Raw genomic sequence first — 18,700 nt, forward strand, 5'->3', positions numbered from 1 at the left:
AACCAGGGGGCATAAATTTAAAGTAATTGGTGGAAGGTTTAGAGGGGATTTGAGGGGAAATTTCTTCATGCAGAGGGTTGTGGAGGTCTGGAACTCACTGCCTGAAAGGGTAGTAGAAGCAGAAACCCACACGACATTTAAAAAGTAATTGGATGTGCATCTGAAATGTCGTAACTTGCAGGGTTACGGACCTAGAGCTGGAAAGTGGGATTACATTGGATAGCCTCTTGTGGCCGTCATGGACATGATGGGCTGAAATGGCCTCCTTCCGTGCTGTAAACTTCAATGATTCTATGATACCTTTCAATGGGGAATTGGACATATACATGAAAAGGAAAAAAGTGCAGCGCCATGTGGAAAGAGTTCGGGGGGGGAGGGGGGAGAGGTGATCGAATTGCCTCGTGTATTTTATGATTCGCAGATAGAGACACACATGCACACACACACACACACACACACAAACAGCCTTTATTTAAAACACCTGGGGCTGGAAATTCCCCAACCTTGCACCCAGTTTTTCGGCAAAAAACAGCAAGCCATAAATTCATAGAAGTCTTGCGCTGGCGGTTTTTAAGTACCGCTGGGGAACGGACCGCCGGCGTGCCAGACTGGAAAAAGCGCTTCCACCTAAAATTTGTCTCAGCAGTGACCCGTATTCTGCGCGAAATAAAAACCCGGGAAAAAGCTACGTTGCAGCCCTTGGAACAGCGGTAGGTATGAAAACCTGCAAAAAAGATAAGTTAAAGTTTTTATTTTTTAATTCTTTTGCAGCAATTTGCTAGTTAAGTGTCTTGTGAATGTTTTGTGATGTTCTATTTTTTGTTTGTTGAAATTTTTGGGGGATGTTTTCCCCCCTCCCAAGGCCGCCCTCACAGTGGTAATCGGCCTCAGACTAAAGTTGGCGAGGTTCCCGCCACGAGTCCTTGTGCAACGCCGATTTTTACCGTTGGATGCATTTTTACACGAAACTTAGGCCTTAAAAAACGAGCGGAGTGATAGCTGTATTTCTGGTGAAAAAAATACCGCTATCACCAAAAACTGAATTTCTGGCCCTGAACTGAATAAAGCAATTGAAATGTCATTAATATCTTTTCTTCGAATCATTTTGAAAAACTGAGATACTGCTTGTAGCTGAAGAGAAACGTTTCAGCAGTTGGACTGACTATATGTTACTGATGCATCTTGGGAAAATATACAAGGCACATGCTCGGACTGCAGGATCTGCCTCCTGTTAACAAGAGAAACAGCAATCAGCAGAATTAGAAATCCATGCCCATGATTTGGGGAGATATTAGGGCCTTCAGTAAAGTGTTAGAAGACAATCCAATCAATAAATGTTAAGTGCGTTATTGTATATTCTGGAATTTTTCAATTTTTTATTGTTACCTATTTTCTAACAAGAAAAAAAACTACAAAAAAGAAATTCCCCAAAAAGTCAATTTAAGTAACTCGATTGGTTCACCACCAATTATTGAAGCTGTTCACAATTTCATGACTTAAAATCCCATCAACACCTTTGAGTCACGTCATTTTGGACATGCAACCTTTAATTATATGGGTCTATGGAATTCAAGTATATGTGAACCAGACACAAAAATGTTTTTCCAAGTTATACTGTTCATGAAAATTCACAAAAAACCACCCCCACACACACAATGTAGTCTGCTGCACAAATTATTTTGTATTGATTTTAAAATAGTAATTTCTGGCTGATTTAATTTCCATTTATGTTTTGCCTCTTGCACTATTGTTTATTATTTTGCTCTGGAACATAACTGGATCATCTTCATTGACTGAGTACCATAATCTGACAAGTGACCCACTTCCTTCCTACGTCTGTCATTGTCTCTTCCTTCTCTTTGTCAACTCTCATTTGTTCTCTTTTGTCTTTCCTCTCTCTACATGTGTATCTTTTTGACTGTTATCTTTGTCATGGTTTGTTACTCATTCTCTCCAAGCCAAGTTTCCAGTGTTTGTTATATTCTTTTGACTTCCTCGCTATGTCTCTGTCTCATGTCTCCTTTATTTGTCACTCTTGCTTTCTGGGTCTATCAGTACTGTCCTCACACACGTGTAAATGCACGTGTCTCTCTCCATACCTCAACCCAAGTTCTGTTACTCTTGTGCTCTCTGACACTTTTTTCCCTCCTCCACACCAAGTATTTTCATCCGCCTTTGAAATTGCAAGTGTTGGATTTTGTGCTAATCCCTAACTTGCGATCTGTCAAGTTTTGATTGTATATAGGCTTCATTGCACGTTTTGCCTCCTCATTCAAATCAACATGCTGATGAAAAATTGGGCTAATTGCCCACTGACATTTTAATTACCCTGAAAATGTTTATGTCTGGTGCAAACAGACATGAGCCTGTTTCACAGCACAAGGGGGGGGATGACAAAATGGTATTAATGTTTATGCTATGGGTGTCAGCAGTGGCTCAGTGGGTAGCATTCTCACCTCAGTCAGAAGGATGTGGGTTCAAGTCCCACTACAAAATAAAGACTTGGATTTATATAGTGTCTTTCATGACACTGGACGTCTCAAAGCACTTTACAGCCAATGAAGTACTTTTGGAGTGTAGTCACTGTTGTAATGTGGGAAATGCAGCAGGCAATTTGCACACAAATAGTAATGTGATAATGACCAGATAATCTGTTTTTTTGTTATGTTATGTTGATTGAGCACATAAATCTCGGCTGATTCTCCAGTGCAGTGCTGCACTGTCAGAGGTGCCGTCTTTTGGATGAGACGTTAAAATGAGGCCCCGTCTGCTCTCTCAAGTGGACTTAAAAGATTCCATGGTATTATTTCAAAGAAGAGCAGGGGAGCTTTCCCCGTTGTCCTGGCCAATATTTACCCCTTAATCAACATAACAAAAACAGATTATCTGGTAATTATCATAATGGCCCTGAAATTCCGATGTCCCGGGTCCATCCGAAGTTTCTACGGACATGGGAAGGCATCGGAAAAGCCGGGTTTCAGCGCGCAATGCACACGCGCTGAAAATCGGCTTTTTGATCTGTCAAGTTCCTGGCTTGACAGATCTCGCGCCTATCAGGAGCGAGGTCACTTGCAGGGCAAGATTTCCGATATTTACGAATATCTTGCCCGGCAAATGTCTTTTAAAATCTTGTGCCTGAAAAAGCAGGCACATAGCCAACTTTTACAGGTGCAAGTGTTTAAAAATACACAAACTTTTAAAAATAAAAGGCTCAATTAAAAAAACGTTTTAAAAAGTCGTGAACATTTTTTTTGATAAGAACTTTAATGAACGTTAAATATGTAGTTTCTTTTCTATTTTTTTTAAATTGTGTTTTGGGTGTTTTCGGGGGCGAGGGGGGGCGGAGGTTCTCATTCAGAGTAATAGGAGTTCTGGACTTACGGAACTCCTATTACTATGAATGAGAAAATATACTAACCCGATTGGCTGCTCCAGCTCCCAGCCTGCACACGTCCCCAAGTGCACGCACTGCGATGCGCAGTCACCAGAGGCCTCAGGCTCGAAGTTTGAACGCGCGCAGCAGCAACAGGTAAGTGCGCATCTTTTTTCCCATTTCACTCGTTTGCCCGCGGGAAGACCTCAATTGGAATTTCAGGCCTATTGTTGTTTGTGGGAGCTTGCTATGTGCAAAATGGCTGCCATGTTTCCTACATTACCACAATGACTACACTCCAAAAGTATTTCATTGGCTGTCAAGTTCTTTGAGACATCGGTGGTCGTGAAAGGCGCAATATAAATCTAAGTCTTTCTTTCTTACAGCCCATAACAATGAAGCATTGGTTTGTGCCCGAGTGGACACAAACTTTGTAAGAAACTTTCATTTATTCGAGTTTGACAACAGGGCCCTTTTGTGTCACCGCCCAAAAGCCTTTTATAGTTCCAGTGTAATTATTTCCCAACTTCTATTTAAACTCTCAATTTTAGATTATTTAAATTCATCAAAAGTTAGTTAGTCTAATAGAGGAGAAATAAATTTGATAAGACTATAAGACTGTAATTAGGTTTATGTTGTCACGGCCCAAAATTAAAGGGCCAATGTAAATGCTGCTGTATGCTTTGTATATAAAGCATTCTAATCGAGTTTTATGGACGCCTTCAGTAAAAAGTATGTCAATCTTTTCAGTGTTTGGTCAACGCCGAGAGCATGCAGAAATCAAGCGCAGACAGCGGAAAGAGCGTGTGGCAAACCAGTCCCCCCCACCCTTTCCCTCAATGACTATCTGCCCCACTTGTGACAGAGTCTGTGGCGCACATATTGGACTGTTCAGCCACCAAAGAACTCACTTCAGGAGCGAAAGCAAGTCTTCCTCGATTCCGAGAGACTGCCTATGATGATGAATGTTGAAATCTTGATTTGTGTATTAAATACTATTGCAATGATCATAATTTACTAACAAAATAGCATTTCTGGCTGCTAAATTATTTAAAATGAGTGTGAGTAAATCAGCAATCTCATCTGTTTCCTGATTGACTAGGAGTCAGGAAATGAAAGGAGCACCACTCCACATGACCCATGGTTCGCATATGCACAACGGTGCGCTCCTGGGATCCGTGGGTCACACAATTCTGCAGTGTCTGAAAGCAACTTCTCAAAAGAGGGGGTTCGCGCAATATAAGTGCAGATTTTGTTCGGTTGTCAACGGCGTACTCCTTAGCTACGTTGCCAACTGCAAATTCAGGGCCCATGTCATTTTGGTGCAGTCAGTTTGTCTGCCTCTCCTCTAGGTCCTTTGGTCAACTCGCTAAGGCCATCATTGTCACTCTCCTCCCTTTCCTACTTATCCAATCATCTTTCCATCCCTACCTACATAGCTCTATTCAGTTGGTCAGCCTCCTCACTCGGCAGCGCCACTTTCCACTGCCTCTTATCCATTGTGTTTGGTCATTCTGTCTGTGCAAGTTAATTATTGTTTCTCTTCTCAAAATCAGTTGCTTACTCCTTTTATCTATGCACACTTAATTTGTTTTATTTATTTCCCCTGGACCAGAAGCTTCTTCCATTCACTTTTGCTCATTGTCTATTCCCACCAGCAGTTGCTAAGTCCTTCTGCCATTTCTCTAGGCCATCTTTCACTTCTTCAGTGAACTGTTAGTTGGGCTGGGCTTTTCTTCAATGTCTGTTAGTTGTATTGACTTTCGACTGTCCACTTGTCTCTTCAGTGCAGTGCTGAGGGAGTGCTGCACTGACACAGGTGCCGTCTTTCAGATGAGGCTAAACAGAGGTCTGCCCTCTCAGGTGGATGTTAAAGATCCCATGGCACTGTTTCGAAGAGGAGTAAGAGAGTTATCACTGGTGTCCTGGCCAATATGTATCCCTCAATCAACATCACTAAAAAATAAATTAGCTGGACATGATATCATTGCTGTTTGTGGGAGCGTGCTGTGCGTAAATTGGCTGCCGCATTTTCTACATTACACCAGTGACTTTTTTAATACTCCATTGACTGTAAACTGCTTTAGGATATCCTGATGCCGGGGAAGGCGCTATAAAAAGGCAAGTGTCTCCCTGTCTCGGGGTTACTGTGGCTCCCTCTTACCTCGGGAAATGCTCTTTCAGCAGCTTCAGGCACTGCCTGTTGGGCCGCAGCCACTCCAGGTACTTGGCGATCTCACTGTACTCGGCTCTGCTCAGGATCATGGCGACAGGCCCAGAGACCGCCAACACTCCGCTCGGTGGGCCCTGCCCGGGTAAGGCAGGCCTAACTCGGGCGCTAATTCCCCGGGAAGCAACTCAAACTGCCTCTCCTTTCCCGCCGCGCCGCACCAATCTTCAGCCGGGCAACAGCAACACGCCATCCGATTGGCTGCCACGGCGTCGCTAACCTTTGCACCGCAAAGTACGGAGCGAGGTAATTGGTGAGTGGCCGGGCGCTCCTGTCAGCGAGGCCGAGGGACTGGGCGGAGCTGCTGGTGCCGTTAAAGAAGTTACAGATTTAGAAACAAAATGGATAAACATTATACCGAAATTAGCTGACTTTAGAAAAGTATGTGTTTTGTGTAAGCATTTCCTCCATGCCAGCTGGTGGCAAATTAAAGTTTGCATGTTGCTGTCAGCAATCTGAAGACAGACTTGCAGAATTGAACCCGCCTCCATCAGAAGACGATTGAGCAGAGACATGATCCAGGTTTTAAAATGCTAATTGGCACAGCATTGACCGCTTTACCAGGGAACCTACTCCATGTATTCGGGAATACCAATTGAGACGAGTGGATAATGTAGATGCAAGCAGATGATTTAAATTGGACTGAGCACAGAACTAGTAGACATGGTTTGATTAACCAGTCACCTGCATTCCTGAGGTTAGAAAGTCTTCCCTTCTTTCACTATTTTACCTCCCTCCTCAACGGCAGTTGTTATAAGGAACCGATTCCCATCATTTTAAACACTCCCTTCAGAAAAGGGCTGGATGAATATTTAGCGAGGAACAAAGATCTAGAAGTAGATGCAGAGAGAAACAAATACTGTGTGGAGCACGATGGTTCTCAAACTATGTAAATGTCAATTAGAAGTTATGATGGGCACTCTGGAGTTTTGCTCGATTCTACTTTTGGAGAGAGCCGTGATTGTTCTGTCGAAAGATCAGACTTAATAGGACAAAATGGCTTTCTCATTCAGTGTTTTCTTGTATTAGTAGTGCTCATATGTCCGTTAATAAAATGGTGCTCCATCATTTTTTTTCCTAACCTTGACTGGGATTATGATGAAAGAGGAGGAGTTGTGAATAACTGGTCTTTTATTCAATAAGAAAATACACTATCAGCACATCTGCCAAAATTCATACTACCCTATTCCCAGTGGTTAGAATTTTCCTAATACAAAGCAATAAAGATCCATACTGTTAAAACTGCCAAGAGAAACCAGCTGTGGCAAACTGCATCTCCATTATCTGTAGCACAGAAGTCACTTTACAGCATAAACAACTTTCAGGTTTCTAAAATATAAACTAGTTTAACTTCAAGTTGCTACAATTAGGATGCAATTCCAGTTCTGTCCACATAAACTGGTAATACTGGTTAACCAAATATAACCCATTTGTGAAGTCATTGGGCTACAAAAAGGCCATTAATCTTTCTAATGATAATCATCTGTCTTGGTTTGCTTATTACGCTTCCATCAATAACTTAAAGTGCAGAAAATGGAGAATTCAGCACAGATATTTTCATCTGTAAACCATTTGCCTTTTAAAGGATTTATTAAAGGCAAATTGTGTTTAATTAACCTGGTTGAGTTTTTTTGATGAGGGCATTGTTGTTGATGTGTACATGGACTTGTCAAAAGCGTTTGATAAAGTTCCACATAATAGGCTTACCAGCAAAGTTGAAGCCCATGGAATAAAAGGGTATATTTTGAAATTTAAAAAAAGCATGTATATGAAATTGATAAGTGACATGAAGCAGCGAGTGGTGATGAACATGAGGGTAAACATTTTTATGCAGCGAGTGGTTAGGATCTGGAATGCACTGCCTAAAAAAATGGTGGAGGCACATTCAATTGTGGTTTTCAAAAGGGAGTTGGATAATTACCTGAAGGAAAAACATTTGCAGGGCTATGGGGAAAGGGCGGGGGAGTGGAACTTGCTGCAGAGCTCTTGCAGAGAGCCAGCACAAACTCGACGGGTCGAATGGCCTCCTTCTGTGCTGTGCTGTCTATATATCGTCTTTCACGACCTCAGGACATCTCAAAGCGCTTCACAGCCGATGAAGATATGGGGATACATTAAAATCAAATATGTTGGTCCCATAGTCAGTCCATGGACTGGACTAGCCACGCCTGGCAGCACTTCAAAGATGAATTTAGTAGCGAGCAACAGAATATACATGAAACCATTTTTTTGTGGGTGAAACGGATACCAAACTGTATGCACAAAATAAATTAGACATACTTAGTTTTTTTTTCATGCTGCATTGACTTGTGGTCTAGTACCAGCTGTATTTATGCAAGGGTGCAAGCAGGAAACACTGAGTTATACTAGGCAGTTGCACCACTACACCAGGAAAATGGGGTGCACTTTTGGCACCAGTTTAAGCAAAATTATGATGTGGCTCTGAACCTAAAAATACACTATAAATGATATGCAGTGAAAGGCAATGATTGTAAAACTTGGTACTTGAATTCAACACTTGGTTTGTTTTGGAGGGGGAAAGAAATCAGAGAATCGGGATAAATGGTTCATTCTCTGATTGGCAACCAGTAACTAGTGGGGTGCCGCAGGGATCCCAACTATTTACAACCTATATTAACGACTTTGGAAGAAGGAACTGAGTGTAACGTAGCCAAGTTTGCTGACGATACAAAGATGGGAGGAAAAGCAATGTGAGGAGGACACAAAAAATCTGCAAAAGGACATAGACAGGCTAAGTGAGTGGGCAAAAATTTGGCAGATGGAGTATAATGTTGGAAAGTGTGAGGTCATGCACTTTGGCAGAAATGGAGAAAGATTGCAAAGTGCTGCAGTACAGCGGGACCTGGGGGTGCTTGAGCATGAAACACAAAAGGATATTATGCAGGTACAGCAAGTGATCAGCAAAGCCAATGGCATCTTGGCCTTTATTGCAAAGGGGATAGAGTACAAAAGCAGGGAAGTCTTGCTACAGCTATACAAGGTATTGGTGAGGCCACACCTGGAATACTGCGTGCAGTTTTGGTTTCCATATTTACGAAAGGATATACTTGTTTTGGAGGCAGTTCAGAGAAGGTTCACTAAGTTGATTCCGGGGATGAGGGGGTTGATTTATGAGGAAAGCTTGAGTGGGTTGGGCCTCTACTCATTGGAGTTCAGAATGTGTAAGATTATGAGGGGGCTTGACAAGGTGGATGCAGAGAGGATGTTTCCACTGATGGGGGAGACTAGAACTAGAGGGCATGATCTTAGACTAATAGGCCGCCCATTTAAAACAGAGATGAGGAGGAATTCTTCTCTCACAGGATTGTAAATCTGTGGAATTTGCTGCCTTGGAGAGCTGCGGAAGCTGGGACATTGAATAAATTTAAGACAGTTTGTTGAACGATAAGGGGTTATGGGGAGCGGGCGGGGAAGTGGAATTGAATCCATGATCAGATCAGCCATGATCTTATTGAATGGCGGAGCAGGCTCGAGGGGCCGTATGGCCTACTCCTGTTACTATTTCTTATGCTCTTATGATTGCTGAGTAAAGTAATTAAAATGTAATGAGAATGCATCATCATCATCATTATCATAGGCAGTCCCTCGGAATCGAGGAAGACCTGCTTCCACTCTAAAAATGAGTTCTTAGGTGGCTGAACAGTCTAATACGAGAACCACAGTCCCTGTCACAGGTGGGACAGATAGTCATTGAGGGAAAGGGTGGGTGGGACTGGTTTGCCGCTCGCTCTTTCCGCTGCCTGCGCTTGACTTCTGCATGCTCAACACCCTCCCAGATGCACTTCCTCCACTTAGGATGGTCTTTGGCCAGAGACTCCTCGGTGTCTGTGGGGATATTGCACTTTATCAAGGAGGCTTTGAGGGTGTCCTTGTAACGTTTCCTCTGCCCACCTTTGGCTCGCTTGCAGTGAAGGAGTTCCGAGTAGAGCGCTTGCTTTGGGAGCCTCGTGTCTGGCATGTGAACGATGTGGTCTGCCCAGCGGAGCTAATCAAGCGTGGTCAGTGTTTCAATGCTGGAGATGTTGGCCTGGTCGAGTACATTAACGTTGGTGCATCTGTCCTCCCAGGGGATTTGTAGGATCTTGCGGAGACATCATTGGTGGTATTTCTCCAGCGACTTGAGGTGTCTACTGTACATGGTACATGTCTGTGAGCCATACAGGAGGGCGGGTATTACTACAGCTCTGTAGACCATGAGCTTGGTGGCGGACTTGAGGGCCTGGTTTTCAAACACTCTTTTCCTCAGGCGGCCTCAGACTGCGCTGGCGCCCTGGAGGCGGTGTTGAATCTCGTCGTCAATGTCTGCTCTTGTTAATAAGAGGCTCCCGAGGTATGGGAAATGGTTCACGTTATCCAGGGCTGCACCGTGGATCTTGATGACAGGTTGTGCGGTGAGGACAGGCTGGTGGAGGACCTTTGTCTTATGGATGTTTAGCGTAAGGCCCATGCTTTCGTATGCCTCATTAAATATGTTGATTATGTGACAGTGTCAGCAAGGACACAACTCTCTGGGGAGGTGTGATTGGCAGAGAGAAAGCCAAATCCAGCGGTACCCTACTCCTGACAAAATGTCTAGAACATGAACTTGTTATCACCAATGAGAATGCATACTTAAATAGTGATAATGTAAATTGCAAAATGGCAAATCCCACAAAGAGGTGGAAAGAATAGCTATGGCTGCCTGTCACTTTGTATCACTTAGCTGGTGGCCACAGAGCAATTTTTTCCATTCTTTTATTAGCGTGAATGGCAGGGCCACATTAATGCATGGACCTACTGGCCTTGTGCACAGGGGCACTGCGAACATAGCTCAGCAGTCATCCGATGGGCCATCCATGAAGTTTAATGCTGCCTGCCAATTACATTAATTCCAGTAGGCAGTGACTGGAATTGCAGAGTTCAATTGGGTGGGTGGTGTAGTGGGATGGGCCTACTCTCCAACCCTCCAGGATTGCCCTGGATATTGCTGCAAGAAACCCAGGAGAAAAATCAAAGGTGCATTAAAGAAATTGTGTTTTTGTTTTCATTTTCATTGAACATTAATTGTAGACATATTGGAGATGGGGAAAAAAGGCTGTTTAACTGGGCAGGGTAGTTGGAGGTGGGAGATCATGTGATGAAACCTCCAGGAGTACGTCAAACCAGATCTGGCAACTCTTAAGTTTCTTACCGGACTGTGGTTGGGCCAACATGCCTGAACTCTGCTGCCTGCACATGGACCAGCAGTGGAAAGACAGTTAAAGAAGAAGCTTGAGGCTGTCAGTAAAGTGGGAAGATCAGTGGAACCATGGAAGATACCAAATAGGGTCAGGATCATGCTCTTAATGAGATGTACCTCAAAAGCAGTTACCAATGAACAGATCACAATACAAAATGAAATGATGTAGCACAAAAAATACCATTGGAGAGAAAATAAAAACAGCATATGGGACAGCAGCAAACCTGAGGACTGGGAGAAATTTAGAATTCAGCAGAGGAGGACAAAGGGTTTAATTAGGAAGGGGATCATAGAGTATGAGAGTAAGCTTGCAGGGAACATTAAAACTGACTGCAAAAGCTTCTATAGATATATGAAGAGAAAAAGATTAGTGAAGACAAATGCCGGTCCCTTGCAGTCAGAATCAGGTGAATTTATAATCTTTCAGAAATACTAGGAGACCGAGGGTCTAGCAAGAAAGAGGAACTGAAGGAAATCCTTATTAGTCAGGAAATAGTGTTCGGGAAATTGATGGGATTGAAGGCCGATAAATCCCCAGGGCCTGATAGTCTGCATCCTAGAGTATCTAAGGAAGTGGCCCTAGAAATAGTGAATGCATTGGTGATCATTTTCCAACAGTTTATAGACTATGGATCAGTTATTATGGATTGGAGGGTAGCTAATGTAACCCCACTTTTTAAAAAAAGAGGGAGAGAGAAAACATGGAATTATAGACCAGTTAGCCTGACATCGGTAGTGGGGAAAATGTTGGAATCAATTATTAAAGATGTAATAGCAGCGCATTTGGAAAGCAGTGACAGGATTGGTCCAAGTCAGCATGGATTTATGAAAGGGAAATCATGCTTGACAAATCTTCTAGAATTCTTTGAGGATGTAACTAGTAGAGTGGACAAGGGCGAACCAGTGGATGTGGTGTATTTGGACTTTCAAAAGGCTTTTGACAAGGTCCCACACGAGAGATTAGTGTGCAAAATTAAAGCACATGGTATTGACGTGGTAGAGAACTGGTTGGGAGACAGGAAGCAAAGAGTAGGAATAAACGGGTCCTAGTGGGCAGGAAGTGACTAGTGGGGTACCGCAAGGTTCAGTGCTAGGACCCCAGCTATTTACAATATACATTAATGATTTAGACAAAGGAATTGAATGTAATATCTCCAAGTTTTCAGATGACACTAAGCTGGGTGGCAGTGTGAGCTGTGAGGTGGATGCTAAGAGGCTGCAGGGTGACTTGGATAGGTTAGGTGAGTGGGCAAATGCATGGCAGATGCAGTATAATGTAGATAAATATGAGGTTATCCACTTAGGTGGCAAAAACAGGAAGGCAGAATATTAAGTGAATGGTAACAGATTAAGAAAAGGGGAGGTGCAACGAGACCTGTCATGGTACATCAGTCATTGAAAGTTGGCATGCAGGTATAGCAGGCGGTGAAGAAGGCAAATGGCATGTTGGCCTTCATAGCAAGAGGATTTGAGTATAGGAGCAGGGAGGTCTTACTGCAGTTGTACAGGGCCTTGGTGAGGCCACACCTTGAATATTGTGTACAGTTTTGGTCTCCTAATCTGAGGAAGGACATTCTTGCTATTGAGGAAGTGCAGCGAAGATTCATTGGACTGATTCCCGGGATGGCAGGACTGACATATGAAGAAAGACTGGATTGACTAGGATTATATTCACTGGAATTTAGAAGAATGAGAGGGATCTCATAGTAACATATAAAATTCTGATGGGATTGGACAGGTTAGATGCAGGAAGAATGTTTCCGATGTTGGGGAAGTCCAGAACCAAGGGTCACAGTCTAAGGATAAGGGGTAAGCCATTTAGGACCGAGATGAGGAGAATTGTAAACCTGTGGAATTCTCTACCACAGAAAGTTGTTGAGGCCAGTTCGTTCGATATATTCAAAAGGGAGTTAGATGTGGCCCTTACGGCTCAAGGGATCAAGGGGTATGGAGAGAAAGCAGGAATGGGGTACTGAAGTTGCATGATCAGCCATGATCATATTGAATGTTGGTGCAAGCTCGAAGGGCCGAATGGCCTACTCCTGCACCAATTTTCTATGTTTCTGTGCTGTGCCCGGCTGAACTTGTCACATTGAACAACTTCTATTTGACTCCACTCACTTCCTCCAAATAAAAGGTGTTGATATGGGAACCCCGATGAGTCCCAGCTGTGCCGGCCTTTTTGTGGGAAATGTGGAATATTCTTTGTTCCAGTCCAACTCAGGTCCCCTCCCTCATCTCTGTTTCATGTATCGGTACTGCTTCCTGCTCTCGCCCCGAACTGGAAAATGTCATCAACTTTGCTTCCAATTTTCACTCCTCCTTCGCCTTCAACGACTTTTCCCTTCCCTTTCTCGACTTCTCTATCTCCATTTAAAAGACAGAAAGACTTGCATTTATAGCTGCGTTTATTTGTACAGCCAAAATGGCCGCCGTGTCTCTGATTGGCTCTCCATTATTACATGATCTATTGCTGATTGGTCCCCTTGGAGGATAAGCCACACCTTGAAGTTTTTCTGGAATGTGTAATTGGAACCGCCCAGCCCAAGTTTTGACTGATTTTGCGAATTGTAATTCGATCCATTTTGATTTCAGAAGCCACAGAGGGTAGATCTACCCAAAAGCCATCAAGTTCCAGCTGAAGTCCCTTACTCCAGCACAAGTGCTGACTCTGCCAGCCGAAGTCCTTTACCCCAGTACATGTGCTGCTTCCCCCAGCGCATGACCATACCACGCCTGCCCACCCCCCCAGCCACCCGCCACAGCTGGGGCATTGTGTGTGGTCATGGATTGTTAACAGGGTTATTGAGTATGAAGATAATAGTGACAGTGTCGTGACTTCTGGATTTCATCCATTCCAACGATGTCCCTTGTAATACACGCACGCAGCTTTCTGAGAAATTGGGTATGGGTGTAAAGGGGGGTTGGAAGAACGTGATCCATCTTCCCGGAGTTCCTTCTCTCCCCTTCTGCTTCCCCTCTCTCTCCCCACCCCCCGTGTCCCTCTCTATCCCTCCCCCCATGTCCCTCTCTCTCCCCCCACCCCGTGTTCCTCTCTCTCCACCCCTCCGTGTTCCTCTCTCTCCACCCCTCCGTGTTCCTCTCTCTCCACCCCTCCGTGTCTCTCTCTCTTTCCCCCCCCCCGCCGTGTCTCTCTCTCTTTCCCCCCCCCCGCCGTGTCTCTCTCTTCCCCCTTCCCATGTCTCTCTCCTCCCCCCGTGTCTGTCTCTCCCCTCTCCGTGTCTCTCTCTCCCCTCTCCGTGTCTCTCTCTCCACTCTCCGTGTCTCTCTCTCCTCTCCCACCGTCTCTCTCTCCCCTCCCCCCGTGTCTCTCTCCTCTCCCCCCGTGTCTCTCTCCTCTCCCACCGCCCCCCCCCCCATGTCTCTCTTTCTCTGCCGCTCGCAGGCTCTCACTCCACCGCCCGCCGCTTCTCTAGCCGCTGCCCATAGGCTCTCTCTTCGTCGCCCGCAGCTTCTCTTCCCACCGCCCGCAGGCTCTGAGGAACAACATGGTCTGTCCATTCCGGGCCCAATTTCTGGTTCGGGCCCCACTTCCGGTTCCGGGCGGGAGGCATCAGGGTGCGGAGTCGAGAGGACGCTGGGGCAGAAGGACAGAAAAAGGACAGCACAAATAGACACTCGTGCATTTATATAGCGCCTTTCACAACCACAGGATGTTTCAAAGCGCTTTACAGCCAATGAAGTGAGTGTAGTCACTGTTGTAATGTGGGAAATGCGATAATGACCAGATAATCTGTTTTTGTTATGTTGATTGAGGAACTAACATTGGCCAGAACACTAGGGATAACTTCCCTGCTCTTGTTCGAAATAGTGCCATGGGATCTTTTCCATCCACCTGAGAGAGCAAACAGGGCCTTGGTTTGACGTCTCATCCAAAAGACGGCACCTCCGACACTGCATCACTCCCTTAGCACTGCACTGAAGTATCAGTCTAGATTTATGTGCTCCAGTCCCTAGAGTGGGATTTGAACCCACAACCTTCTGACTTAGAGGCAAGTGTGGTACTCACTGAACCACACTCGCTGGGATAGACTGTCAATCAATATCTACTACAAGCCTACCAACTTCAACAGCTACCTTGATTACACTTCCTCCCACCTCACTTCCTGTAAGGATCTATCCCATTCTCCCAGTTTCTCTATCACCATTGCATCTGTTCTGACGATGCCACCTTTCACACCAGTGCTTCCGATGTCATCTTTTTTCCTCGACTAAGATTTCCCTCCACTGGTAGTTGACAGGGCCCTCAACCGTATCCATTCCATTTCCCACACTTCTGCCCTCACACCTTCCCCTTCTTCCCAGAACCACGATAGGGTTCCCCTTGTCCCCACGTTCACTCCAGTAGCCTCCACATTCAATGGATCATCCGTGCCATTTCCACCACATCCAGCGTGATGCCACCACCAAACACATCTTCCCCTCCTCTTCCCCTTCCCTCCACAACACTCTGGTCCACTCGTCCACCACCCCCAACACCGCTCCCTGTCCATGTACATTCCCTTGCAAGTGCAGGAGATGCAACACCTGCCCTTTCACCTCTTCCCTTTCCACCATCCAGGGCCCCAAACACTCCTTCCAGGTGAAACAGCGATTACTTGTACTTCTTTCACTTTAGTATACTGTATTTGCTGCTCATGATGCGGTCTCCTCTACAGTGTGGAGACCAAACACAGATTGGGTGATTGCTTTGCTGAACACCTCCGTTTAGTCCACAAGTGTGACTTTAAGCTTCCGGTCGCTTGCCATTTTAATTCTCTGCCCCACTCTCACTCTGACGTCTCTGTCCTTGGTCTCCTACACTGTCCCAATGAAGCTCAACGGAAGCTCGAGGAACATCACCTCATCTTTCAATGAGGTACTTTACAGCCTTCCAGACTCAACATTGATTTCAATAACTTCAGATCATAACCATTACAACTATTTTTTTCAGACAGCAGGTACTAGTAATGCTTTCGCTGTTGTCACGTACAGCTCCTCGAGACCTATTTTTTTTCTTTTATTTGTCCCAATACCACCTCCTTTTGCTTTGCACCATCATCCTTTTTGTCATTTAATCACTCATGCCTTCCACCCTATCACAAACTCCGTTCTTTCCTCCCCTGCACCCCTCCTCGCCTCTGTACTTACTTAAAAACTGTCATATCTCTAATTTCTTCCAGTTTTCACAAAAGGTCACCGATCTGAAGCGTTAACTCTGTTTCTCTCTCCACAGATGCTGCCTGACCTGCTGAATATTTCCAGCATTTTCTGCTTTTATCACAACTAACACTGACTGCCACTCAGAACTATTGTATTAAAGAATTTAACAAGGGCAAAGTTTCCCGCAGGATGGGTCAGGTTAAAATTATCCCCTATAATTGGCCTGTGTGTATATGTGTATCATGCAGGGTAATTTAAACTAACTCACCTGCTGAAAAACTGCTGGTTCGGGTTGGCTACCCACTTCACACCTTGCCCAATTTTACTCTCCATTGAAAGGGAAAGTAAAATCAGGCGGCGACTAAAGCGGCATCTTGCCTGAGCCCGACAGTGTGGCACCCGTCGGGTTAGGTTAAAATTATACCCATAATGTTGATTGATAGTACTAGTGATCTATGTCTGTGCAAATACCTCCACTGACCACAATCTAGTTATAATTATATCCTTCCACTGTATGACATGGTAGAAAAAAAGGCTTGTAAAGATAAAGAAAATAAAAGAAAACTAAATGTCATCTAAGATGAGATGCAAACAGTGCAGATGGTGCAGAGCTTTTGAGCACAAGCACACAGTGTCACGGAGGTGGGGATAAGAATTTTAATTGTTGGCTTCCTAATATTATCTGTGTTGCCATGGCAATGCCAAGAGAAGGCCAGGTGCTTTCCTTGTAGTGGATAAGAGAAAATCAAAGAGAAAGTCATCTTCAGTCCTTTCTCGAGGGCTGGCTTCAGGTATAGTTAAGAGCTGGGAAAAAATTATCCACCTCCCTGCGAAGCTGTGATGGGATAAGGATACATTTAGAGAAGTAGTGAAAACAGAAAGAAAACTTTTAAAAATTCACGGGATTTGGGCGTCGCTGTCAAGTCCAGCATTTATTGCCCATCCCTAATTGCACTTGAGAAGGTGGTGGTGAGTTGTCTTCTTGAACTGCTGCAGTCCGCGTGGTGCAGGTACACCCGTTAGGTCGGAAGTTCCAGGATTTTGACCCAGTGATGATGAAGTAACGCCAATATATTCCCAAGTCAGGATGGTGTGAGAAATGGAGGGGAACTTGGAGATGGTAGTTTTCCCATGTGTCAGCTGTCGTTGTCCTTCTAGGTGGTAGAGGTCATGGGTTTGGGAGATGCTGTTGAAGAAGTCATAGCAAGTTGCTGCAGTGCATCGTTTAGGTGCTTACTTCTGCAATATCTTATAAATATTTGGTTTGAAGCTGAATATTATAATTTTAAATGAAAAATTCAAGACCTCCCACAGTACACATTATCAGATTTTCAAGTGTTATTTTTCAATATTCTTATTGCCATTTTTTCTTCTTGAGCCATGCCTCATCCTAAGTAGAAAGGACAGGCTGCTGATCTGATGCTGGCTTCTGCCAGCAGTTGAGGCATCAGCTTAACCCAGTTGGGAGCACTTTTGCTTCGAAGTCAGAAGGATTTGAATTCAAACTCCACTCCGGGGCTTGAGCACATAATTTAGGCTGACATGTAAGTGCAATACTGAGGAGCTCTGGATTGTTGGGGGTACCATCTTCCTGATCAGATGTAAAGTTGAAGCCGCATTTGCTTGCTCAGATGGTAATAAAAGATCATGTGGCACTATTCAAAAAAGAGCATCAAGTTCTTTTGGTTTCCTGACTAATATTCCTTCCTCCACAGACAACAGCATAAACAGATTGACTGCTCATTCATCTCATTTACTGTTTGTGGGGCTTTGCTTTGTTTGCATGGGTAACTTTGGCTGCCACTGTTACCCATGTAACATTGACTACATTTCAAAAAGTTATTCATTGTGTGTGAAAGACGTTTGAGACATAACCGAAAATGTGATCATACATTATTTAAATGCAAGTTCTTTCTTTACCAGAAGCAGCCTGGGTAACTTTCCCTGAGATCGGCGACTCATGATGTGAGGAAGCGCAGGTGGAAGCCTGCATGCTGCACAGTGCAGCACATTGGAATTCCAGCAGCCTGAGCCACAGTGCCCTCCTTGAAAAACCATCATTTTACAACAAAATATTACAAATCTTGTTTTGCAGAATCATTTGGGTACTGTACCCCTCTCCTTCAAATCTGCCATCATCATCCCCTCCTCAAAAAAACAACGATTGACCCTCTGTCCTTGCAAATTACCACCCCATCTCCAACCTCCCCATCTCCAACCTCCCTTTCCTCTCCAAAGTCCTTGAACATGTCGTTACCTCCAAAATTCGTGCCCATCTTTCCCAGAACTCCCAGTTTGAATCCCTCCAATCAGGTTTCCCCACCACAGTACCGAAACGGCTCTCATCAAAGTCACCAATGACACCCTATGTGGCCGTTGTTGTATATGTAAACCTGTAAATATCTTGTGTAACCACCAGAGGGCTCATCCCCTGGAGTCCCAAGGGATCCCACAATCCCTTGGGAGCACCTGTACTTAAGGAGGCCTCACAGGCTGGAGAGGCACTCTGGAGACCTGTAATAAAAAACTAAGGTCACACTTTACTTTGAGCTCACAGTATCTGGTCAGACCCTTTATTCATGCATAACAACTGGCGACGAGATACAGATGACGAACCCAACGATGCAGAGAACAGTGGGCATCCTGGAGAAATTTTCAAGGGAGATGATTGGGAAACCTTCGTGGAGCGACTCGA

At 44.6% G+C, this 18,700-nt stretch overlaps 1 protein-coding gene across 2 annotated transcripts in view; it reads right to left on the minus strand.

Annotated features, from left to right (window-relative positions):
* The window catches only part of cdin1 (CDAN1 interacting nuclease 1), a 253,727-nt gene extending 247,943 nt beyond the window's left edge, over positions 1-5,784 (minus strand). The window contains exon 1 of one of the 2 annotated variants that reach the window (XM_070877439.1): positions 5,538-5,784. In XM_070877439.1, the coding sequence (XP_070733540.1) occupies positions 5,538-5,638 (101 nt within the window). In that variant the 5' untranslated portion in view covers positions 5,639-5,784. The remainder of the gene's footprint in view (positions 1-5,537) is intronic. The other variant, XM_070877440.1, reaches the window with a different exon arrangement.
* Between the last annotated feature and the right edge of the window lie 12,916 nt (positions 5,785-18,700).

This window comes from Pristiophorus japonicus, chromosome 4, assembly GCF_044704955.1.
Source record: "Pristiophorus japonicus isolate sPriJap1 chromosome 4, sPriJap1.hap1, whole genome shotgun sequence".
NCBI classification, from domain to species: domain Eukaryota; kingdom Metazoa; phylum Chordata; class Chondrichthyes; family Pristiophoridae; genus Pristiophorus; species Pristiophorus japonicus.